We start from the raw sequence: 27,622 nt of genomic DNA, 5'->3' as shown, positions 1-27,622 counted from the left end.
GTACCATTTTTGTTTGATTGGACTTTTTGGTCACATATGATGTGATTGAAAATCAGTATCTTTGTTGTTTGATATTTTTTCTGTTCATTCCGTTTACCGCGCGGGATCATAAACATTATATTTTAATAGTTTGGACATTTACGCATTCAGCGACACCAAATATGTTATTTTGTTTTTCTTTTTTGTAAAATGGGAAAGGGAGGGGGTTTTACATAATTTAAGAAACTTTTTTTTTTTTTACACCTTTTAAGTCCCCATAAGGGATTTTGATATGCAATCATTAGATTGCATTTACTGTTTAATTCGATGCCATAGGCATAACAATATGCAGTGTGATCGGCTATCAACTGATATAGCCTGCTAAGCCAGGCTACATCAGTGAATCGTCAATCAGCGGTCAGAGGCATGTAAGGGGACCCCCCCTCCTCCATATTAGCTTACGGAACCCCCACGACCACATCGCAGGTGTTCTGTGAGCCCTTCTAAGTTACAGAACATGTTTCACTTTCACTTACATCGCAATGATTGGCATTGATCACAGCGTCTAAAGGGTTAATGACCTGCAGCGATGGGATCACCGCTGCCTGTAATCAACAGTGAGTGCCTGGCTACTGATGGTATGCCCTTTGGTCCTTAAAGGGGTACTCTGCCCTAGAGATCTTAACCCCTATCCGAAGGATAAGGTGTCTGATCGCGGGGTCTCCTGCAGCCCCCAAATAGAAGTAATTTACAAATCTGTTTAACTTTCTGGCACCAGTTGATTAATTTTTTTTCCCACCTTAAATCCTGCCTACATCTACAAGTTAGCAAAATTCAGTAGAATGGCTCCATTATATTTACTCTTCTTGATCTCTAAGGAGCAGATACCATCCAAAGGGAAAATTTACTCTGCAGTCTACATGATCTCTGAGGACTCTCGGGCTATCAGGGACTATCAAGGGGAATCATCATTTCCATCCCTGATACATGACGTTGACAGCTCCAGTGTGAAAACACAGAGTTACATTACCAGGGATGGTATGCACCACTGTGGCTAGCAGTTAGACTGTTAGCTTGGGAAAAGCAGCAAATTTAAAATGTAAATCATTATTTTTCAATTATTTTAATAGGTTTAAAACATCAGTTCAGTTTCTCTAAGTCTGTTAGTTTATTCTTACAATCCTCTTGGAAACAGGTGATAAACCAACAGCATGTACTGGTCTTAAAGTTTGGAGACTGCTGCCAAAGAGATGGTGAGAGTGAAACTATTCTTTAGCTTTTTATTGGTATATTATAGCTGGCCTTGTTTAAATTGCCTTGTCTCATAAGACAATTTCCTGTAGGGAAAAAACAGTCATCTAGCATCTGGATGGGATTCATTGGTTATAGCTTAGTTGCAGTTTGAGAGATATTGGCGTATACAGCTTACAAATGCTCCATATTATTCAATGAACTCTCTTTCCATTAGTGAAAACACAAGTTTCAGTGACTTACGGACACAAGGCATATGTGCAGAACGACTTTGCTGGAATCCTTGAGCACAACGATTGCAAGTCAAACCAGTAACTCCAGTTTTGCATTGGCATTGGCCTGTTGTTTGGTTGCACATGGCATTGATTGCTCCAATGGGGTGACACTGGCAGGCTGGAAAAAAAAAAGGATTTCACAAATTAAAATAACTTCATCGCTATTCATAAATAGTATATAAATCACATCTCCAGTATTGCATTTTAAATTGGGCAAAGTTCTCTTTATCACTTTGACATTTATCAACTGAACTGTTATTTGTTGTATCTGAAGATGATCACCCAAGTTGTGATGTGAGATCTGCAGCCTCTAATCAGAACACCAGATTCATCAAACTAAGGCAAGATTTACTAAAGCGTGAAAGGTGTTCTTTTTATGGCTTAGTTTTCATGAATTTAATGATTTGAACTTATGGTACCTTCTTTAGTGGTCAAGTATGAAGCCATAGTTAGTTGTTGTTTGGTCCCACACAGCCTAATGGATACCAAGCCATGTATACCATACAGCTTTATCACTGGCAGACAGGGCTGGCCCAAGACATTGTGCTTCCTGCGTCCAGGAGTGAAATGCTGTCAAATGAAGAGCCATGATAGCAGAGAAAGAGAGGAAAGCCCCCCCAGCCACCTCTACAGTGGATATTAGACCCCCAGGGAGGGTTTAAAGTTCCCTTTAGATTCTGAAGGGTTAATAGCCGGCTGTGGTGATAACTGCTGGCTACTGAAAACAGCTGATGGTCACCAGACATGGAGTGGGCTCGAGTCAGGAGCCCCCTCCATACACCCTGAACGGCACCATGAATCCGTCATGGGTTGTTAAGGGGTCAAAAATCCTCTCCGGTGGCAATTTGCTGCCCCTGTGAAGGTGCTGCCTGGGTCGCTACCCCCGACACAGCTCGACCACACAGATAGCTGGCAGAAATGGAAGCCCTAACTTTATGGGAAAGGAACTTGGGATGTACTACTTGATATGCAATAAAATATATATGTAAAATTATTGTGTGAAATCAAAAAATAAAAATTACTGATAAGGGCTTTCTGTATATCATAAAATGACTATATACATGTATAACAGGTACCTGGTAAATATAACAACTGTCAACACTGCATGCACCTTTATGCAAGTAGAAATGTCCAGGAATTCTTTGCCATGGACATTTTCTTTCTGGTTGTTTTATTTGTTTTGATTTCTGATTTTTTACTATTATTTTAAAGTTATTTTCATTTGATTTAGACCTAAATTACTTTTTTTTACTTTAAACATGACTATTATGACACCCAAATGTTAGGCAGCTCAGCCTTAGTAGGCCTTTAAAAGTTAGGCTGGAGCTACATGTCAACTTGTCACGGAACAGCAAATCACATCTAAGGCTGGGTCCACACTACGTTTTGTCCCATACGGGAGCGCATACGGCAGGAGGGAGCTAAAACCTCGCGCTCCCGTATGTGACCGTATGCGCTCCCGTATGTCATTCACTTCAATGAGCCGACCGGAGTGAAACGTTCGGTCCGGTCAGCTCATTTTTGCGCCGTATGCGCTTTTACAACCGGACCTAAAACCGTGGTTGACCACGGTTTTAGGTCCGGTTGTAAAAGCGCATACGGCGCAAAAATGAGCCGACCGGACCGAACGTTTCACTCCGGTCGGCTCATTGAAGTGAATGACATACGGGAGCGCATACGGTCACATACGGGAGCGCAAGGTTTTAGCTCCCTCCTGCCGTATGCGCTCCCGTATGGGACAAAACGTAGTGTGGATCCAGCCTAAGTCACATCTTTCTTCAGAGATTTGGCTGTGAAAACATAGCATAAATGCAAAAAAATTGGTAGCCATATGTTGATGTATATTGATATATGTTGATGTCAAAGGTGGAAGTCAAATGACATTTGCAACCAAAAATCTATAAATCATGGAGTTCCGCTATGTAGCATGTTACATTGTGACAATATTGACTAACATAACATGCAACATTGCAGTATTATATTTGTGTCTTGTGTGACCAAAGTGTGTAGCTTCAGCCTTGGTTTAGGGCTACATGATTGTGTAACATGAAGACCACAGTGTTGTATTGGGATGTTGCATGTTGCACTGTGACACCATTGACTAGCATACCATTTGACATTGCAATGCAATACTACTATATTTGTGCCATGTGCGGCCAAAGCTTTCAGCCCCAGTCTTAGGCTAGAGCTATGTCATGCGACACGAAGATCATAGATCATAGTTGCATTAGGACATCGCATGTAATGATTGTCAACCTGCTGCAACCTACTTGGCTATTTTTTAACAGCCTAATCACAACTATAATGAAGTCCTGAGACAGCAAGTCGCAGACAAGTCACACATAATATTTAGCCTCACGACTTGGATGAAATTTTCTGTTGCATCATGTAGCCCCAGCCTTATGGAAAGAACTGGAGAAACGTGCATCATTTGCTTTATGTTCAGACTGTAGATGCCTCTCCTGACTGACTTTAATAAAAAAGGCTTAACTTCAATTCAATGAGACACAAAGTTACACAACATAAATTAACACGTAAGTCTATGTTTACACTATATTTTCTTATATTTCTGCGTTCAGCATGCACATGATCTCAATGTACATAAGTTTTCATTGTAAGACATATGTCAAAAGAGTGTACTTGTTGGCATCTTGCTGGTATACATCAGAACATTATAAAAAGTTGTAGAATATGTAGACAATAGTAATTTGCACAAAAATCTGCAACTTCCTGTTTATGCCACCCGCATCACATTATAAAAGGTGAGAGGGGCTTATTGTAAAAGGGGGGCATCTTATCCCAGTTACACTTCTGAATGTGGATCCTACTAACCTGTACGGCGATGACTCGGATTGTATCGAGGAGCTGAGTCTAAGGTGCCACTGGTCTTCACCAAAGACCGCCGCAAGTCAGGATGGGCTTGCTGGGGCAGGTGACACCCATGTCGCTACCCCCGACATGGCTCGACCACACAGGTAGCTGGGCAAGACGAGGTACCAGAGGATGAGGCAGAAGCATTGTCAAACTTAGCAGGAGGTCAGGGCAGGCGGCAAAGGTCAAATAACATAGCAGGAAGGTCTGGATACACAGGAAGAGGCAAAGAGGCAAAAGGAAAGCTTAATCTCAGGCTAGGGGCACTGAAGATCCAGCAGGGAAGTGGGGGAGGAGCTGGCATAATTAACATATGGGATGTACCAGACACCAATTAGTGGCCCTTTAAATCTAGAGAAAGTGCTGCGCGTGCCCTAGGAGGCAGGGGCGTGCGGGGAAGCAATGAGCCGGGCAGCAGGAGGTAATAAGGGGAATAAGATGAAGAGGGAATAAGATGTCTAGGGGCAAAGTACCCCTTTAAGCAGTGCAAACTATTGCAAATTCAGAACTAGCATACATTCCCACATGCAATGCAGGGTCTGCAGCTACAGAAAGAGATCAGGATGTGCGTTCCACCTAATGAATCGCCACATCCAACGACTTTGGGATTTTACTAATCTCCCATGCCCAGTCTTAGTAAATTCACCCCACAAAGCATATAATAAATGTGTGTTTTATTTCCTTTTTTTAAATACTATGGGTAACAAATGCCTCTGTATAAACCCCATTAAACATTGGGAGCTATTTTCCAGCATGCATTTTTAAAGGAAGCAAATAATGTGATATTAACAGGTCTTTATAAATATATATAAAAAATATTGCTCATGCATACTTACGCTTACAGGCTTTTCGGCTTGATGCAGGTTTGCTTAAATCACGCTTATAACCCTGTTTACAGTAGTGACAGTGGCGTCCAGCAGTGTTGTGACGACAGTTTAGACATACGCCTCCACTCTTTCTTCCCGATATCTTGTATAATTCCATGTTAAATCTACAGCGGTTAGAATGCTGATTGCATTCACAAGCTATAAAAGAAGATGAATTATCACTTTACATAATATTGTTTTTATAACATTTCCTTTATCTTATATGTTTTCTTTTTATATTGCTTGTTATATAGAGGGCCTGACAACTTTCCTCCACTTTAATGGCTCCCAGCATGTTCAAGGTTGTCTACCACCAGTGGCATAATTAAACCACTGATGTTGCTGAATAGAGGACATTATTGTGTAATGAAGACTACCTTTGGCATCTTAAAGGGGTTATCCAGGAATAAACTGGCTCCAGAAAGTTAAACAGATTTGTAAATTACTTCTATTAAAAAATCTTAATCCTTTCAGTACTTATGAGCTTCTGAAGTTAAGGTTGTTCTTTTCTGTCTAAGTCCTCTCTGATGACACCTGTCTCAGGAAACGCCCAGTTTAGAAGCAAATCCCCATAGCAAACCTCTTCTAAACTGGGCGTTTCCCGAGACAGGTGTCATCAGAGAGCACTTAGAAAGAAAATAACAACCTTAACTTCAGAAGCTCATAAGTACTGAAAGGATTAAGATTATTAAGATTTATATTATATATAATATATATATATATATATATATATATATTATATATACCGTATTTTTCGCCCTATAGGACGCACCGGCGTATAAGACGCACCAAATTTATAGGTGCAAAATCTAAAAAAAATAAAGATTTTGAACCCAATAGTGGTCTTCAACCTGCGGACCTCCAGATGTTGCAAAACTACAACTCCCAGCATGCCCGGACAGCGGTTGGCTGTCTGGGCATGCTGGGAGTTGTAGTTTTGCAACATCTGGAGGTCCGCAGATTGAAGACCACTGCATAGGAGGTAATACTCTCGTGTTCCTGCCACTCCGGACCTGTCACCGCTGCCCTGGATGTCGCGCCATCGCTGTCGCCGTGTCCCCGTAGCTCCGGAAAGTCTCTGCTGCCCGCCGGGTATCCTCGCTCTCCGTCGCAGCCATCACGTCGTTACGCAAGCCGACGCACGCCGACGCACGCCGACGCACGTAAGCGACGATGTGATGACGAGGAAGGAGAGCGCCGGCCATACAGGGGATCCCTGAACGGAGAAGACACCGAGGAGGCAGGTAAGGTCCCTCCCGGTGTCCTGTAAGCACTAACCCGGCTATTCAGTCGGCCTGTTCGGGACCGCCGCGGTGAAATTGCAGCGGTCCCGAACAGCCCGACTGAACAGCCGGGTTAGTGTCACTTTCCCTTCAGACGCGGCGATCAGCTTTGATCGCCGCGTCTGAAGGGTTAATACAGGGCATCACCGCGATCGGTGATGTCCTGTATTAGCCGCAGGTCTCGGCCGTTGATGGCCGCAGGGACCGCAGCGATAGGGGGTGTATTCGCCGTATAAGACCAGTTTTGGGAAAGAAAAAGTGCGTCTTATACGGCGAAAAATACGGTATATAATATAATATATATATATATTATATTTTTATATAAATATATATATATATATATATATATATATATATTGTATATAATATATATATATATATAATATATATAATATATATTATATAATATATTATAAAATATATATATATATATATATATATATATATATATATATATAATATATATATTAAGATTTAATAGAAGTAATTTACAAATCTGTTTAACTTTCTGGAGCCAGTTGATATATATAAAAAAGTTTTTTTTTTCCTGGAATACCCCTTTAATGTTCTGTGTCATTGTCTAGGAAAGGTTTTTTATGCAATTACTTGGAACAATTGAGGGTGTGACCTCTGGAGGCACCGCTCTCCTTGCCAGGATCCCTACCTTCTCCTACTCCTTTTTCTCCTCCTAGGTTAGCGATACAAAAAACTGAAAAAAGTCATAGATTAGCTCACCACTCTTGACACAGTAGCAGGCACTTAGTATGTAGTCTGGAAGCACAGATGCAGGGAACCGCTATTTCCCGTAGACATAAAGGCATGAAGAGAGTAGGGGTCCGGCTCCCAGGAAAATTAAGTCCAATAATATGTAACATTTAATTCCTACATATTAAAAATGGATCTTACAGTAAAAAACAGAAAGTGACATGTCACTCTAAAACACAGACCCCCTCCACCTAGCTCTACACTGCTTTTGATGCTAGATTGTAGGTCAAATCACTTTCACCTCATGGCAATATTTATCTAAAAAGGCATTTTGAAACAAGAAACACATCAAAACTGCACTTAATGTGAACTAACCCAAAACCACGTATGAGTCTCAGGAGTGTAGACTATAGGCTTCTGGAGTCTAGTCAGGCAATCAGACCACCAGGTGCAGTGATGAGACTTTACACCCTTTTTCTGCAAAGCCAGAGGATTCATCGGACAAGTAGGCAGCATTACAAAAATAATTTCAGTATGGAAATGCAAATCACTATGGCTGAAAACCAATTAATGCCACATCAGCTTAATCAGGTAATCCCAAGGCATACACAAGAATTTCTATGTTATTCTTTGTCTAAAAATAGCCTATACTGCACTACGCATATATATCTATACATAGAAAACTCAATGTGTGTGTATGTTCCAGCATCACGTCCAAACGGCTATATATGTTAACATGAAACTTGGCACACATGTTAATTATATGTCAACAACAAACATAGGATAGGTGATTTAACCCTTACTCACCCCCATTTGCCAGGGTCGGGGTTTTTGTTTAAAGTCCCATACAAGTCTATGGGAAATGTATGTTACTGCATAAATTCCAAATGCTGGAGATATTTCGATAATACTTAGTCACATGGTACTTATATGTCCACTTAAAATATAGGATAGTTAATTTAACCCTTAACTACCCCCATTTGTGAGGGTCAGGGTTTTTGTCTTAAAATCCCATGCAAATCCATGAGAAATGTATGTTCCCACATAACTTCCGTACGGCTGGAGAGATTTCAATAATACCAGGTACACATAATACTTATATGTAAAATAAAAATATATGGTAGTTAACTTAACCCTTACCTATACCCTTATATAAAAGATGGGTTTTTTGTTTCAAGTCCCATGCAAGTATATGGGACTTCTAGTACCTTACTCCACAAGCTCCGCTTTGCATCTCCTTGTAAATGTGGCAGTTCGGCTTGCAAGCTACACCCCATCTCGCAAAGACATGCCCACGGTTTAAGCCCACCACTTTAATTATCTACCCTTTTTGTGCATCAGTCTAGCTTGCAAATCACGCCCAGTCCCACAAAGCCATGTCCACTTCAATTTTCAGCTTACAATATCTTCATCACAAATCAGTCCCACCTGAGGATAGGATATGAGGATAGGACATAAGGACAGGATAGGAGGACAGCATATGAGGACAGGATATGAGGATGGGATATGAGGACGGGATATGAGGTCGGGATATGAGGTCGAGATATGAGGACGGGATATGAGGTTGGGATATGAGGACAGGATATGAGGTCAATATATTAGAACGGGATATGAGGTCGGGATAAGAGGACGGGATACGAGGTTGAGATATGAGAACGGGATATGAGGTCAGGATATAGGGACGGGATATGGGAACAGTATATGGGGTCGGGCTATGAGGATGGGATATGAGGACAGATATGAGGACGGAATATAGGGACGGGATAGGAGGACAGGATAGGAGGTCAAGATAGGAGGACAGGATATGAGGTCGGGATAGCAGGTCGAAATATAAGGTCGAGATATGAGGATGGGATATGAGGATGGATATGAGGTTGAGATATGAGGACGGGATATGGGGTTGGGATATGACAACAATATCTGAGGATGGTATATGAAGTCAAAAGCTTCCTAGTTTGTTGATTTTCCTCCCCAACAAGGATTAGGAGGGAAAAAACAGTACTCAGCTAATATTCATATATATATATATATATATATATATATATATATATATATATATATACACACATATACAGTGGGGCAAAATAGTTTTGTCAGCCACCAATTGTGCGAGTTCTCCCATTCAAAAATATGAGAGAGGCCTATAATTTTCATCATAGGTATACCTCAACTATGAGAGACATAATGAGAAAAAAAAAATCCATTAAATCACATTGTCTGATTTTTATAGAATTTATTTGAAAATGATGGTGGAAAATAAGTATTTGGTCAATAACAAAAGTTAATCTCAATACTTTGTTACATACCCTTTGTTGGCAATCACAGAGGTCAAACATTTTCTGTAAATTTTCAAAAGGTTTCACACTGTTGCTGGCATTTTGGCCCATTACTCCATGCAGATATCCTCTAGAGCAGTGATATTTTGGGGCTGTCACTGGGCAACACCGACTTTTAACTCCTTTCAAAGGTTTACTATGGGGTTGAAATCTGGAAATTGGCTAAGCCACTCCAGGACCTTGAAATGCTTCTCACAAAGCCAATCCTTTGTTGCCGGGGCAGTGTGTTTGGGATCATTGTCATGCTGAAAAACCCAGCCATGTTTCATCTTCAAAGCCCTTGCTGATGGAAGGAGGTTTTCACTCAAAATCTCATGATACAAAGCATGCTTCACTGTAGGTATGGTGTTCTTTGGATGCAACTCAGCATTCTTTCTCCTCCAAATACAACGAGTTGAGTTTTTACCAAAAAGTTCTACTTTGGTTTCATCTGACCATATGACATTCTCCCAATCCTCTTCTGGTTCATTCAAATTCTCTCTAGAAAACTTCAGATGGGCCTGGAGATGTACTGGCTGGGGAACGCATCTGGCACTGCATGATTTGAGTCCCCGGCGACGTAGTGTGTTACTTTGTTACTTTGGTCCCAGCTCTCTGCAGGTCATTTACAAGGTCCCCCCGTGTGGTTCTGGGATATTTGCTCACCATTCTTGTTATCATTTTGACACCACAGGGTGAGATATTGCGTGGAGCCCCAGATCGAGGGAGATTATCAGTGGTCTTGTATGTCTTGTATGCTCCCACAGTTATTTCTTCACACCAAGCTGCTTGCCTATTGCAGATTCAGTCTTCACAGCCTGGTGCAGGTCTATAATTTTGTTTCTGGTGTCCTTCGACAGCTCTTTGGTCTTGGCCATAGTGGAGTTTGGAGTGTGACTGTTTGAGGTTGTGCACAGGTGTCTTTTATACTGATAAATTCAATCAGGTGCCATTAATACAGGTAAAGAGTGGAGGACAGAGGAGACTCTTAAAGAAGAAGTTACAGGTCTGTAAGAGCCAGAAATCTTGCTTGTTTGTAGGTGACCAAATACTCGTTTTCCACCATAATTTGCAAATAAATTATTTAAAAATCAGACAATTAGATTTTATGGATTTTTTTTTCTCATTATGTCTTTCATAGTTGAGGTATACCTATGATGAAAATTACAGTCCTCTCTCATATTTTAAGTGGGTGAACTTGCACAATTGGTCGCTGACTAAATACTTTTTTTGTCCCACTGTGTGTGTGTGTGTGTATATATATATATATATATATATATATATATATATATATATGTAAAAAAAATGAATTCACATAGGGGGGAATTCATCAAAACCTGTGGAAAGGCAGAGTTTTCCAGTTGCCCATAGCAACCAATCAGATTGCCTCTTTCATTTTTCAGAGGCATTGTTAAGAATGTAAGAAGCAATCTGATTGGTTGCTATGGACAGCTGGACAACTTTGCCTCCCAACAGGTTTTGATAAATCTCCCCCATAGTGCTTATTTAGGCCTTTTGTCTAAAGAGAGTATGAAAAGGATAAAGTGTTTCCCTAGTAGGAGTTCATTGTTGTGTTGTGTAAATTCAACACATTTCAAATAAATGTGGTAGGGAAATACGAACTGTCAATTAAAAAGCTAAATTAATTATGAATTACAAAAATGCATTATAAAACAAACAATTAAAACACACTGCACCTCTGGAGTTCTTTATTCTTTTATCCACTGTGACAAGAACAATAAAAGATTGAGGAAATTAAGTCTAAATCGACTATTCTAACTAGTTTCACTAAAGCTTCCCTGCTGGAGCATTTGTGCAATATACCAAAGGTGAAAAAGCCACATGCTGCATTACTGAGAAAAATAGCTAAGGCTCTTGTGATATATTGAATTAGCAAGCAGTATGTATATGCTCATTGCTTTTAAGGGCCTAAAAAGTGAATGCAGTCACAAGAGGTGAAAGTAGTAGCAGTAGATGTAGTTTGTACATTTATTGAGTTCTCAACATGATACCCATAATGGTGTTTTGCAGAGATCATAGCTTTCAATTGTCTACCTGGACATTTGCCACCATGTGGTTGATTATTGTGTAATGAATTACCCGGGGTGACTCTGGATTTTTGTTTACATTTTCAGCAATTTCTACATTGCCAATATAGAGGAGTGTCTAACTGGCCGGCCAAGGTCTCATAAAGCGTGGCCCGCAATGTTGTTCTGTACAGATTCTAGACATCAGGACAAAAACATCTATTTAGAAAACTGTCCTATTGAATCTTATTGAAATATAGAATGATGCATCAAATGACTGCACAAGACATTGGTACATCAAGACATCGAGCATTGTTGCATGAAATTACTGCACAATGCATGTAAAGATGTCTTGGAAGCTACATGTGAGATGTGTGGTTTGTACTGTAATGGGTAACTTTGTAGTTGGCACTATATGGGGGGAACAATATAGTTGGCCCTGATAAGCATACTGAGTTAGTTGCAATCGCAAGAAGTAATGCAGGCAAAAGGGTCCCTGTTGTATGCGTTATGCAGGCCTGAGGTAAATATGTGATACTTTTCTGCATCCTCCATAAATTGAGAGAATAGTGGACTCTTGATTCCTCATTTGTCACTCCAGAAAAAAAGATATAGAAAAACTATGCATGCATGCTGTTCTCCATTGCACTGAATGAGATCTGTAAAATGCTCTTTTGTTTCCATGTACTCCAAGTAGGTAGGAGCATCAAAAGTTGACATCCAACCTAATACACTTTTTAATAGCATATATTTTAATGTTGACATTTGTGTTTCAGTTGAGAATACCCCTTAAATTGTATTGCATAGTTATATATTACAAAGTTGAAAAAAGGACCATCAAGCTCAACCTATAACTCTACTGTGTTGGTCCAAAGGAAATAAATTACCCCATACTAGGGCAAAATTTCCAATGAAGATGATTAAATCTTCTTTCCTCTAGATGAAGAAGAGGTCCCTTTATCCTGGTGACAGGATTATGTATAAACAAAAGATCACTAGAAAGATCTCTGTACTGTACATTGTGATCAGATCACCCTTAACCCCTTAATGACCAAGTCCATTTTCACCCTAAGGACCAGGCCAATTTTATTTTTGCATTTGTTTTTTTTCTCCTTGCCTTCTAAAATCCATAACTCTTTTATATTTACATCTACAGACCCATATAAGGGCTTGTTTTTTGTGTGACCAATTGTACTTTGTAATGAAACCTCTCATTTCACCATAAAATGTACGGCGAAGCCAAAAAAAAAAATTTAGGGAGGAAATTTTAATGAAAACCAAAATTTTGCACATTTTGGAGGGTTTTGTTTTCACACTGTACACTTTACGGTAAAAATGACATGTGTTCTTTATTATGTGGGTCAATACGATTAAAATGATACCCATGGCTAGATACTTTTATATTTTTGTACCGCTTAAAAAAAATCTAAAACTTTTTGTACAAAATCAGTAATCTAAAATCGCCTTATTTTGACCACCTATAACTTTTTCATTTTTCCGCATATAGGGCGGTATGAGGGCTCATTTTTTGTGTCGTCATCTGTACTTTTTTTAGATACCACATTTGCATATATAAAACTTTTAGATCATTTTTTATTATTTTTTTAAAATAAAATATGACAAAAAAGCAGCATTTTTGGACTTTTTAATTTTTTACGTTTACGCCATTCACCGTATGGTATCATTAACATTATATTTTGATAGTTCAGACATTTACGCATGCGGCAATACCAAATATGTTTATTAAAAAAAATTTACGCTTTTTGGGGGTAAAATGGGAAAAACGGACAATTTTCATTTTTATTGGGGGGGGGGATTTTTCCCCTTTTTTTTAACTTTTTATTTTTACATTTTTCAACTTTATTTTTATACTTTTTATGTCCCCATAGGGGACTATCTATAGCAATCCTTTGATTGCTAATACTGTGCAGTGCTATGCATAGGACCATCGCAGACCAGAGCAGAATACCCCGGGAGATGGCTGGAGCCAGGTGGAGGGGACCTCCGGCTGTCTTGCTGGATGATCGGATCGCCGCGGCAGCACTGCGGGCGATCCGATCATCCAATCAAAGTACCGCACTGCCGCAGATACTGTGATCTGTATTGATCACGGCATCTGAGGGGTTAATGGCGGACATCGCAGATGTCGGCCATTACGGGCGGGTCCCCGGCTGCTGCTAGCAGCCGGAACCTGCCGTGCATGACACGAGCACCCTTCCGATGCTCGCAGTCATACACAGGACGTAAATGTACGTCCTGGTGTGGAAGTCCCGCCAAACCAGGACGTACATTTACGTCCGTGGTCGTTAAGGGGTTAAAGGGGTACTCTGGTGGAAATTATTTTTTTTTATGTACTGTTGCCAGAAAGTTAAACAGATTTAACTTTATACTTTTATTAAAAAATCTTAATCCTTTCAGTACTTTCTTAGCAGCTGTTTGCTACAGAGGGAAATCTTTATTTTTTAATTTCTTTTTTGTGTTGTCCCCAGTGCTCTCTGCTGATACCTGATGCCCGTATAAGGAAGTGTCCAGAGCAGGAGAAAATCCCCATAGCAAACCTATGCTACGCTGGACAGTTCCTGACACGGACAGAGGTGTCAGCAGAGAGCACTGTGGACAACACAAATAAGACATTCAAAAAGTAAAGAATTTCCTCTGTAGTATACAGCTGCTAAAATGTACTAAAAGGATTAAGATTTTTAGTTTTCCACCAGAGTACCCCTTTAAGATGTCTTTTCAGCTTGATAACCCTCTGTTGGGTGCTCCGATCCTCTCATAGAACAACAAAGTCTGTAGTGATTTAAAAATGAACTCTTTTATTAATAGATTACGCATTTCAATAGATACAACTCTCTATTTCAGATCTGAAGAAGATGGTTTTATTCTTTGAAATGCGTAATCTATTAATAAGAGTTTGTTTTGAAATCACTATGGACTTGGTTGTTCTATGAGAGGATCGGAGAACCCAACAGAGGGTAATTTTTCCCCCTATTGACTGTTTCTACGGGACTCTTCTCGGAGGATCCTGGGACCCTGGGGCCTGCACAATTGATCTACCATACTCTATCTAGGGTTATATGCACCATTTCTTTGTGCACAAGGTAAATATTCAAGTCCAAATAGAAGTGTACTCGGCACCACCAGGCATGCAGTAGGCTTCAGGTGTGGAGACTAAAGATGCTGCAGACAACGGCCCCTAGAAGCTAAGGTATGCCTATCAGGTGCTGACACGTGGAATAGCAGGTACGGTCCCAGTTCTTAAATGTATAAAGAAGAAGTACGGAGCACTCACCAGGTGTTGCTTGTTTTAGCTTCTTTGTTGCTCAAAGGAACATACAGGGTGTATCAAGCAGGGGAGCAGATGGGTATGACACGGGGATACAGCACTGTACTTCCTCCTTCTACCCATCTGCTCCCCTGCTTGATACACCCCACATGTTCATTTTGAGCAATAAAGAAGCCAAAGCAAGCAAGACCTGGTGAGTGCTCCGTTCTTATTCTTTATACATCAAGGTAAACATTCATTTGTCTGAAGCCTTTGCCTTACCCCTTCGGGGATGTGTCTATAAGGGTAACACATGAGGCGACAATTGGTGGTCTTTTGTTGTTTTTTGCTTCACAGTTTTCAGCTTGATAACCTGACTTGGCACTGAAATTCTCCCATTTTCTAAATTTATCTTGGTCGCCCTCCTCTGCACTCTCTCCAGTTTACCCATGTTGTTTTTATTCAGGTGCCCAAAATTGGACACAATGCTCCATTTGTGGTCTGAATAATTGGTCTGGTGATTCGTAGAGGCAAATTATGTTACTGTCACAAGCCTCTATTTTCTTAGCCTTATCAGCAGGAGATTACTAAAATTTAATGTACTATCCACAAATACCAAGTCCTTTTAACTGTCAATTTTGCAAAGTGTTTACTATTTAGCAAAATTAGCTCAATTACATAACCTTACTTTTATCCACATTAAACAACTTGATATATAATTTCTCTGCCCAGGCCACCAACTTCCCCAGATTCCTCTGTAGTGTGATATTATTACTTCACTGTTCCAGTTACCATACAGTGCTTAAAGGGGTTATCCATCATAAGGTGATTTTAGCACCTACCTGCCAGACAGTAATGGATATGCTTAGGAATGATCTGCGCTTGTCTTTGGGTTAAATGGCTGTGTTGTGAGATTACCATAAAGCTGTTGCTTTCTTTTTGTGAACCTCAGTATTTCCTGTTGAAGTTTTTATTTTTACCACAAATCCCAGAATCCCACTTTTCTCCCTCCCACACATCAGCCACCCTACCCATTGAACAACAAACAAGCAATAATCAATAAAAAAGGTCAATGCTTTCTAATCACGGTGCCTCCAGCTGTTCCACTCATTGAAGCAGACAGGCTCCCTGTCATCACCTGATTAGTGATGTCAGTTCTCAGCCGCACTGCATCCTGGGAAATACCTGAGACAGGAGTCATTTCATATGCTGTTAAAAATGAACATCTATAGCAAAGATCACATAAGAATATGAGACCAGCCATTAGAAATAGGTACAGACACTATATTATGGACTATACTAACTTTGCAGCCCCTGTAGCATAATCAAATAAAAAAAATTCCTGGAATACCCCTTAAATATCATCTGAAAATATTGAAATTCCACCCTAACAGGTCATTAATAAAAATATGCAAAAAGACCAACACTGACCCCTGTCTTTCCCCACTATTTAAAAATGAGAGAGAGCGCTCCATAGTGCAATTAAAACAGGGACATAAAGGACAAGGGGATAATATCAAACCACTCACCCTGAAATGTTGTGCAGCCCCATACACAACAATGGTATTACGTATAATGGAGGAGTACGCTGCCCACCGGCTCAGTAAGGCATATAGATAAGGGTAGCTTCAACGTGAACGCCGGCTCAGCTTGGAGCAGGAACAACTCACAGTGCAGCCAAAGGTAGAGATAAAAACCTTATTCCCAAGATGTAACACGCTTGACTGCAATTTCAGTAAAACACATTGCATTTTGGGAATAAAGTTTTTATCTCTACCTTCGGCTGCACTGTGAGTTGTTTCTGCACCAAGCTAAACTGGAGTTCACATTGAAGCTACCCCGATCTATATTTCCCCACTATTAACTGTGACCCAGTTAATCAGAAAATGTGTTCCATCAGTTACTATAACTAAGACAGTTCTTAATTCAGTTACATATATCCTACCCTAGTCCCAGCATCCTAATTTTATGGACCAACCTTTTATGGAATATATTATCAAATGCCTTAAGAAACTCTAGATACACAACATCTACAGCCTTAACTTTATAACCAATAATAATTTATAACTGACCTCCCCACAAAAGCTTAGTCTGACAGGACCGTTCCTTTATAAACCCATGGTAGTGCTGTGTTATAAGGATGATTTGTATTGAGATGTCTCAGGCAGCTTCTCTTTAAAAATACTTAAATATTTTACCCACAATAGATGTCTAGCGGTGGAATTCTATCTGGACTCATTTATTTGCATACCTTACTGTTTTTTAAGGTGGTGCTACACCTATTGTTGGATTATATCAGCTCTTAAAAGTCATATAATCTGAACAGTAGCCCCTTGGACCTACAAAGTTAGTGCAACACTGGTTATCTAAAAATCCTGTTAAAGGGGTACTTCGGTGGAAAACTTTTTTTTTTTTTTTTTTAAATCAACAGGTGCCAGAAAGATGAACAGATTTGTAAATTATTTCGGTAAAAAATTCTTAATCCTTCCAGTTCTTATTAGTGGCTGTATACTACAGAGGAAATTCTTTTCTTTTGGGATTTCTTTTCTGTCACAACCTCAATGCTCTCTTCTGAAACCTCTGTCCATTTTAGGAACTGTCCAGAGCAGTATATGTTTACTATGGGGATTTTCTCCTGCTCTGATCAGTTCCTAACACGGACAGAGTTGTCAGCAGAGAGAACTGTGGTTGTGACAGAAAAGAAATTTAAAAAGAAAAGACTTTCCTCTGTAGTATACAGTTAAGAGTTTTTAATAGAATTAATTTACAAATCTGTTTAACTTTCTGGCATCAGTTGATTAAAAAAAAAAAATAATAATCTACCGGAGTACCCCTTTAAATAACCTCTGGCCAAAGATTTTTGTTTGTTTGTTTTTGTTTTTTTTGCTTTATTTTTCATTCTGTGTCATTTCTATATCTGTCAATCAGACAATAGTTTTTGTAAAACTAGAGTAAATATTTCTTAGCAATAGAATAAAACTGCACAAACATATATTAAAACAATTACTACATGTAGCATTCATCAAATAAGATTGTGAAAGTTGTACTTTTTCAAACTTACCAACACATTCATGTGCATTGCTCGGTGTTGCTCTTTGCCAAGGCCTGTCATAATAAAATGGCTTGCAGGCATCACATTCTGGACCAATGGTATTATGTTGACAGTCACATATTAATCCTTCTTTACTAGAAGTACAGTGGGAAGCATGACCATTACATTTACACCTTCCTCCAACCTGGAATTCAGAAACCCCATAGAAAGCAGTCTTCCTTCGAATTCCTGCTTTCTTTCCATGGTGAAGTCGATTGAAAACCACACGGATATCTGTGGCTGTCACCCAATCTTGCAGAACAGGACTGTATTCAAATCGCCGTGCAGAAGGACGACCCGCTAATGGCATAAAAGCTACAAGTCCTTTAGTGAGGGGCTTAACTCCTGTTTGAAAATCAGTACAAGTAGCTTCATGCTGCATGGGTTTAGTAATAGCACTGGTGGTTGCCTGGTCATACACACGACGGCAATGAGTTGAATAAAACTGGAAAGGAATCCATGTTTTTCCATGGTCCATAGATTTATAGATTGCCATAGATGCCGGACGAGGAGAGCAGAAACGCAAGCTAACATAAACTAACTCAAATCTCCGTCCAAGAGGTAAAGTCAGTGTAACATTCTGTGGATATGTTATACCACTTTCTGACCTCCAGCATGTTTGGGCATCTGTGTCGGTCATGTATGATGGTGGATAGGAGGTCTCAGTCTTCTTCTGATCACATAACTGACATCGGCGTGATGTCACATTTGTAGCATCTAGAAAAGTGCAGAGTTTTTGTGGTGTTCGTCCACAAGTAGTAGATGTAATTACCTCTTTCCCAAGAGCAACATTGATAAAGTCTGGGATACAGTATTTTGGCCTTTGTTTGGCATCATAACATGGGCTATCCTGAGACCCAGGATGGGTTGTAGCTTTGTTCAAATTATTCTCCTGACCCTTGGGCACTGGGCACAGCAAGGAGATTATATAAAAAGGAATTAAACCCCACAAAATTCGAGGCATGACAGAGGAATCAAGATGTTGGAAACATTACCTTAGAGAAAAAAATAGCATAAATATTGTAAGAAAGACAGAAAACTTTGCAACAATACAATTTACACTATTTAAAATATACATCAGCTTTAAGAAAGAACTGGCATGCCTATCAATTTTCACTATCCTAATGAGAATTTCGTGGTTTGAGAACAAGGGTAATTCTGACAAGGGAGCTACCTGATCCTTAGAGATAAGCTTGTTTAACACTTCCTGCAATTTATCAAATCTCCTCTAAAATCCCATGGGAAGGATATACCTTGGAAGAGATGACAGGGAAATTGTAAGGGAAAGGAAACCACTTTTCATTGTAATTCTCATATGGACACAATTACAGAGTCATGACATTACTTATCTTTAAAGTGGTAACTAATTTAACAAATATATAAACATTAGTATGTATATATGCCCCAAACTGATAAAAAAAAAAGTTGATAACATATTAAAAGGCTTGTTCTTAAGGCTATTTTACCAAATCTTTTTATCGTCCAAATAAGTGTTCCTGGGTACGCTTATTCTTGATAATCGGCCTGTGTCAGAGGGCCAGGAACTACTCATTCGTCGGCAGATTAAATCTTTTGTGCAGATATCGATGTCGGTCACACAGCAGCCTGAGAAAACCTTTTTCATCTGACAGTGATGAATGTATTAGGCCACAAAATTAATCAAGCCCTATAAAGGCTCTGTAGACAAGTGTTTAAAGGGGTTCTCCGGTGCCTAGACATCTTATCCCTTATCCAAAGGATAGGGGATAAGATGCCTCATCGCGGGAGTCCCGCCACTGGGGACCCCCGTGATCTTGCATGCAGCACCCCGATTGTAATCACTCCCCGGAGCGTATTCGCACCGAGTCTGATTACCGGCGACCACAGGGCCGGCAGCGTGTGACATCACGCCTCCGCCCCGTGTGATGTCAGCTGTCACGCCCCCTTCCGTAGGCTTGCATTGAGGGGCGGAGCGTGACGTCACACGGGGCGGAGGCGTGATATCACACACCGCCGGCCCTGTGGTCGCCGGTAATCAGACCCGGCGCAAACACGCTCCGGGGACTGATTACAATCGGGGTGCCGCGTGCAAGATCACGGGGGTCCCCAGCGGCGGGACTCCCACGATCAGGCATCTTATTCCCTATCCTTTGGACAAGGGATAAGATGTCTAAGCACCGGAGAAGCCCTTTAACACTCATTATCCTGCGCACCTCAGCCAATGTAAAAGGACACTTACAAAACTTTCAAAATAGTCGCAAATAGTCCCTACTTCACTCGTCAGTGGTTAACAGCAGTGGTCAATGTGCCGGTATCGAAAAGGACCAGAAAGTACAGCGACTAGTGGGACCAAAAAGGCTTCAGAACAGAAATGGCAGAGGATTGCTAAGGTGGGTAGGACTTGTTTTATAATTTTCCACTATTTTTAGCTGTTTTGCATGTAAATGTTTAAAGGATAGGAGATAAGATGTTTGATCATGGGGGTCCCGCTGCTGGGGACCCCCACAATCTCTCCTGCAGCCCCCCAAGTCATCACTTCATGGAGCTAAGTTTGCTCTGTGCATGAGGACTCACGATACAGGGGCTGGAGCATCATGACATCACGCTCCACCCCCTCAATGCAGGCCTATGGGAGGGGGCATACTCCGACCCCTGTATAGTGAGTCACCACACATGGAGCAAACTTAGCTCCGTGCAGTGATGACTCGGGGGCTGCAATAGAGTATGTGGGGGTCCCCAGCAGTGGGACCCCCATGATCAGACATCTCATCTGCTATCCTTTGGATAGGGGATAAGATGTCTGGGGCGGAGTACTCCTTTAACACTCTATCATACCATCACAATGCCGTAAAATAGTGCAATTTGTATTGTGATTTACTTAAAAACTGAAAAATAATGCCATTGATTGCTATGAAATTGGAAAATTTGCTGCAAAAACTTAATAAAAATACAGTTACAGTGTTGCTTTTTTAGAATTAAAAAAAGAAGTATGAATTTTTGCTTCCAGTTCAAAGGAACCTGTTATTAGTTTTATGCTGCCCAAACTGCATAAAACTGGTCCAGGCATAGTGGGAAACTATGAATTACTTTGAGACGCAAAGAATATTTCAGAGTAATCATAGTTTAAAAATACCTCAAGGACCCAGTAAGTAGTCCTCGGGTTGGGTCATGGCAGCTGCTCCCCACTTGGGTGGCTTAAGTGACACATCTCTCCATAGCAGTGTATAGGGAAAGAAATGTCACTTAGTACTGGCCAGGCAGTTTTTGGGACCTGCCCAGAGGACTAGTTACTCAGGTCCCGGGGGAATTTTTTAACTATGATTACTCTGCAATAATTAAAATAATTTACAGTGTACAGGGATAGCGATGCCTGCACCAGTTTTTTTGGCAACATAAACTGATGACAGGTTAACTTCAAAAGAAGAAAATGAATATAAAATGGTATTGTATTGGTATTGTCACAAACTTAATGTATTTCCTCTTATTAATTCCACAGAAAGAAAGCACAATTTTATAATAACAGAAAATATATTGGAGGACAAATTCTGCTAAAAGGGGGGCTATAGTATTCTTTTATACTATCGGCTGTTTTCAATGTGCCAGTTTTTGTCTTTATAGACCATATAGATGTAGTAACACTTTTGTAGCCACTTCATTTGGTTAAATATATACATATACAATTTAATTAGCATGTATGCCATGTAATTACCTATTTACTAAAGGCGTTGTGAAAATGCTGGGAGCATTGTTGGTCTGTCCTTTCCACTTCACTGCTTATTGTAAGTTTTGTATGCCATTATCAACATGGCTTATCTCATTTTGTTTGAACCATTTTTTTTCTCTCTCTCTCACATCCCTTGCAAGCACAATTAACATGTATATTCACATTTTGGTGTGAAATTTACTGGCTCAAATTTAAAGGACTGTAAGTGTGAGAATTCTTATGGAGTAGTGTTCCAAACTCAGTAAACACAATAATGTTATCTGACACCCATGTCATGACGAGATCCTGTCTAGTAACAGATCTCCAAGACTCTATTGCTCGTGAAGTACAGATCTCCTGTTAACCTTAATGCAATGAGACAGTAGCTAAAAGGAATACCTAAATTATAACATAATGTTAACATACAGATAATGTCCCCTTATTTTCAGTAAAAGCACTAATCATAACATAATCACTGTACTGTATTATGCTAATTAATTTCATAGACTGTTTTGTATTTTATAATAAATAAAAAATGCATTTACTTCTTTCCTGCATAAATGTGAACATCCTATAATGTTAGATTAGGGCACTTGTGCCAGATTTGTTATGATAAACGTTGCTTTAATGTTCATACATTAAGTAAAATGAATTTCAAAGAAGAAAAGGATGCACTCGCCCAAGCCTTTAACTTGCAGCAATCTTTATTCCGTTTTCATAAAAGTGACAAAGCGAGTAGACGCAGAGTAGCAGCCTCGCTGCGACAGAACTGTTTCCTGCACTCCAAGCGAACTTCCTCCAGCTGCCAACCGTGATTGCCGACATCTGCATTTGCATGGGGTGCCTGCTGATAGATATCAGCAGTCACCCGGTTCGATCCCCGCCTGGCGTGCGGAGGGGACCAAAATTTCCACAGGCGTACAGGTAAGCCCTTGGTCCTTAAAGGGGTTATCCAGGAACAAACTTTTTTTCATATATCAACTGGCTCCAGAAAGTTAAACAGATTTGTAAATTACTTCTATTAAAAAATCTTAATCCTTTCAGTACTTATGAGCTTCTGAAGTTAAGGTTGTTCTTTTCTGTCTAAGTGCTCTCTGATGACACATGTCTCAGGAACCGCCCAGTTTAGAAGCAAATCCCCATACCAAACTTCTTCTAAACTGGGTGGTTCCCGTGACACGTGTCATCAGAGAGCACTTAGACAGTAAAGAACAACCTTAACTTCAGAAGCTCATAAGTACTGAAAGGATTAAGATTTTTTAATAGAAGTCATTTACAAATCTGTTTAACTTTCTGGAGCCAGTTGATATATATATATATATATATATATATATATATAAAAAAAAGTTTTTTCCTGGATAACCCCTTTAACCCCTTAAGGACCGGGGTTTTTTCCATTTTTGCATTTTTGTTTTTTGCTCCTTGCCTTTAAAAAATCATAACTCTTTCAATTTTGCACCTAAAAATCCATAATATGGCTTATTTTTTGCGCCACCAATTCTACTTTGTAATGACGTCAGTCATTTTGCCCCAAAATCTACGGTGAAACGGGAAAAAAATCATTGTGCGACAAAATTGAAAAAAAAAAAACGCTGTTTTGTAACTTTTGGGGGCTTCCGTTTCTACGTAGTACATTTTTCGGTAAAAATGACACCTGATCTTTATTCTGTAGGTCCATATGATTAAAATTATACCCTACTTATATAGGTTTGATTTTGTCGGACTTCTGGAAAAAATCATAACTACATGCAGGAAAATTAATAAGTTTAAAATTGTCATCTTCTGACCCCTATAACTTTTTTATTTTTCTGTGTATGGGGCGGTATGAGGGCTAATTTTTTGCGCCGTGATCTGAAGTTTTTAACGGTACCATTTTTGCATTGATAGGACTTATTGATCGCTTTTTATACATTTTTAAATGATATAAAAAGAGACCAAAAATGCACTATTTTGGACTTTGGAATTTTTTTGCGCTCACGCCATTGACCGAGCGGTTTAATTAATTATATATTTTTATAACTCGGACATTTCCGCACGCGGTGATACCATATATGTTTATTTTTATTTTTATTTACACTGTGTTTTTTTTTTATTGGAAAAGGGGGGTGATTCAAACTTTTAATAGGGGAGGAGTTAAATGATCTTTATTAACTTTTTTTTCCACTTTTTTTTTGCAGTGTTATAGGTCCCATAGGGACCTATAACGCTGCACACACTGATCTCCTATGCTGATCACTGGTTTCTCATAAGAAACCAGTGATCAACGATTCTGCCGCATGACTGCTCATGCCTGGATCTCAGGCACTGAGCAGTCATTCGGCGATCGGACAGCGAGGAGGCAGGAAGGGGCCCTCCCGCTGTCCTGTCAGCTGTTCGGGATGCCGCGATTAGCCGCGGCTATTCCGAACAGCCCGACTGAGCTAGCCGGGAACTTTCACTTTCACTTTTAGCCGCGCGGCTCAGCTCTGAGCGCGCGGCTAAAGGGTTAATAGCGCGCGGCGCCGCGATCGGTGCTGCGCGCTATTAGAGGCGGGTCCCGGCTTCACTATTACGCCGGGCACGCCGTGATATGATGCGTTATATCAGAAGAGTAGGACCAAGGACGTACCGGTACGTCCTTGGTCCTTAAGGGGTTAAGTACCAGTGATAAAGGGAGTATCCATATGCCCCGGGTCCTTAAGGGGTTAATAACAAATGAATGCTCATAGTGGGAAAGGAGCCTTAGAAAAAGTTTAAAACTTTATCTTTGGAAAAAAAAGAAGACCACAAGTTTAAAAAAACAACCCAAACTAGGAGACATTTTAGACTGGCTTTACTGGGACCTTATATGTAATCATTGTGAATCCAGCCTTTAGCTGAGTTCACATATAGTTGTTTAGTCGTCTTTTTGTTGAGTATTTTAGTTAAAAACAGGAGTGGGGCCAGAACTTTTGAAATCTTTCCATTATAATGTTTTTTTTTCTGTTTCAGTCCAACTCCTTGTTTTGCTTTAAAAATACCAACTAAAATACTGAAAACAACTAAAACTAAATATTATATGTAAACCAAGCCTAAATGTGGCCACATGTTGCAAACCATTTTGCTTGCAAATCTTATAATAATGTAAATACATTTTATTAAATCATTAGCAAGCGTTTGATGTATAAATGTGTTTTTTGTTTTTTGTTTTTACTATAGTTAGCAGGCAGAAGCCTGTTAATGTAAATAAAAAATGAATATTTCTTTTTAAATATTGTCAGCAGGCAGAAGTCTGTTATTTTAAATAGAGATGAGGGAATTTTTTAAAAAGTTGATTTGGCATATTCGCCGAATTTTCCAAAAAAACTTGGTTCGATCCAAATTTATTTGCAGCAAATCGATATTAAAAATGGCTATTTCCAGTCTACAGAGAGCCTCAATAGGGGTGTAGAACCCTTTGCCTTGTCGTAACACGCATAGGGAGTGTGCTCGGTTAGTGAAATAATACTGTTATTTAGTATAACATGCAGATTCTTTTGGAAATGTCTTTCATGCCATGAGAATGTAGTCACAAGAGTTACCTTTCATTCTGGACTTCTTACCTGGGGTTTATGTATAGCAATTATTTAAGGGGATCGCCCTTATTTTGGCCTCTTTTGTTAATAAGTTCAACATCCCTGTGACCTGTCTCGTCAAGCCGCTCTACATTTCCTCGGTCAACGGAGTAAAATTGGACTGCACTGTGCGTTACCGCACAGAACCCCTGCTCATGAGCATTGGACTGCATCACGAAAAAATTGAATTTTTTGTTCTGCCCAACTGCACCTCTGAAGTCCTCCTCGGTCTGGCATGGCTCCAACACCATTCTCCTACCCTTGACTGGACCACCGGGGAGATCAAGAGCTGGGGTGCTTCTTGCCACAAAAAATGCCTCACGTCTGCTCCCAGTCCCGTCAGTCAAACCTCAGTGTCTCCTCCTATACCAGGTCTTCCCAAGGCCTATCAGGACTATGCCGAGGTTTTTTGCAAAAAACGAGCAGAGATTTTGCCTCCTCATAGCCCCCTTCCTGGTAACACTCTGCCCCGTGGCAAGCTTCACCCTCTGCCCCCCCTCCCCATTCCCACTTCTTCTGGACTGCCTGCCATTGATGAGTTTACCCAGGACTCCTCTGTCTTCGAGAAATAAACTCTAGAATCTCTCCCAATGGCCTCGTCCCATGTGAAACAACAAGCGGACAAAAAGAGGGGGAGACCTAAGGGGGGGGTACTGTTACACTGAGCGCTACGGGTCCCTGCTCCTCCCCGGAGCGCTTGCGGCGTTCCCCTCTCTGCAGCGCCCCGGTCAGACCCGCTGACCGGGAGCGCTGCATTGACACTGCCGGCGGGGATGCGAATCGCATCCCAAGTTACTCACCTGTCCCGGTCCCCGGCTGTCACGTCCTGGCGCGCGCGGCTCCGCTCCTTAGGGCGCGCGCGCGCCAGCTCTCTAGGATTTAGAGGGCCAGTGCACCAATGATTGGTGCCTGGCCCAATCAGTCTAATTAGCTTCCACCTGCTCCAGGCCTATATTACCTCACTTCCCCTTCCCTGTATTGCCGGATCTTGTTGCCCTTGTGCCTAGAGAAAGCGTTTACTGTTTAGCCATTCCAGTATTCCAGACCTCTTGCTATCTCCATTGAATACAAACCTTGCCGCCTGCCCTGACCTTCTGCTACGTCTGACCTTGCCTCTGTCTAGTCCTTCTGTCCCACACCTTCTCAGCAGTCAGCGAGGTTGAGCCGTTGCCGGTGGATACGACCTGGTTGCTACCGCCGCCGCAAGACCATCCCGCTTTGCGGCGGGCTCTGGTGAATACCAGTAGTAACCTAGAACCGGTCCACCGACGCGGTCCACGCCAATCCCTCGCTGACACAGAGGATCCATATCCAGCCTGCCGAATCCTAACACCTCTGAACTTTATACTATAGAGTTCTATGTTCCTGTTATGTTTCTGGTTTGTGACCGACTATTTGATAGTATGTGTTTTTATTAGGTCCCTGCACTTTAGCTCAGGGAGGGACCGGCGCCCAGTTGTCGATCCACCGATTAGGGTGGATGGGCAAGTAGGCAGGGAAAGTGCTTTTAGGGTCAGTTTAGGGCTCACTCTCCCTGTCCCCTGGTCGGTCCCTGACAGTATTATATGTGACAAGGTCATCAAGGGTGGATTTAAAAGGGGGCAGTTTAAGTTGTAGAAATTTCTGCAACAGTAAGTTCCATAAGCCTGAGTGAGCGAAACTCTGAGGACAATGCGCTCCAGTACGCTTAAAACAGTATTTGTCTACAATACCAGCCGGTGTGTACTTTTGCCTGGCCTTTCAAAGTATGTAGGCCCTTAAGACTTTAACAGGAACAAAATAGTACACCAATTAGAAGTACGTATGTGGTATGCACTTATGAGGGGAGGATAATGCGCTCCAGTAGGCTTAAAACAGCATTTGTGTAAAACACCAGCAAGTGTGTACTTTTGCTTGGCCTTTCACAGTATTTAGGCGCTTATAGGAGTATTCTGGGCAAAAACATTTTATCCCCTATCCAAAGGATAGGGGGATGAGATGTCTGATTGCGGGGGGCCCGCTGCTGGGACCCCCCCAATATCTCCCTGCAACACCCGCATTCTATGCTGAATCTCCAGTTTTGGAAACCTCCAGGTTTCCAGGACAGGGGACATAACGTCATGCCAAACCCCCTTCATGTCTATGGGAGAGGGTGTGACAAAATAGTACAACACTTAGATGTACGTATATAGTATGCACTTATGAGGGGAGGACAATGCGCTCCAGTACGCTTAAAACAGTATTTGTGTACAACACCAGCAGTACACATCAGTGCTGCAGCACACAGTCGCTATGTACTACACTCAAAATTGCACTTTCTCTCTCAATCTCACTCCCTTCCCTGTCAAATTGCTTCTAGGCTGGATTAGGGCTTGAGGTGAATCGCTGCTGTAAAAAAGTTTTTCTGTGCAACACACTGCTCTCTGTCCCTCTCTGCAACAGAACGCTGATGTGACTGGGA

At 40.8% G+C, this 27,622-nt stretch overlaps 1 protein-coding gene across 2 annotated transcripts in view; it reads right to left on the bottom strand.

Moving 5' to 3' along the window:
- LOC130293998 (netrin-1-like) overlaps positions 1-27,622 on the bottom strand; it is a 143,956-nt gene that overhangs the window by 25,344 nt on the left and 90,990 nt on the right. For both annotated transcript variants that reach the window (XM_056543350.1, XM_056543351.1), the window contains 3 exons: positions 17,899-18,923; positions 5,213-5,401; positions 1,474-1,623 (listed from right to left, as the gene is read on the bottom strand). In XM_056543350.1, coding sequence (XP_056399325.1) covers positions 1,474-1,623; positions 5,213-5,401; positions 17,899-18,892 — 1,333 coding nt within the window. In that variant the 5' untranslated portion in view covers positions 18,893-18,923. The remainder of the gene's footprint in view (positions 1-1,473; positions 1,624-5,212; positions 5,402-17,898; positions 18,924-27,622) is intronic.

This window comes from Hyla sarda, chromosome 10, assembly GCF_029499605.1.
Source record: "Hyla sarda isolate aHylSar1 chromosome 10, aHylSar1.hap1, whole genome shotgun sequence".
In the NCBI taxonomy this organism is placed as follows: Eukaryota; Metazoa; Chordata; class Amphibia; order Anura; family Hylidae; genus Hyla; species Hyla sarda.
The sequence above is the reverse complement of the archived record's forward strand: the minus strand, read 5'-3'. Positions and strand labels throughout refer to the sequence as shown.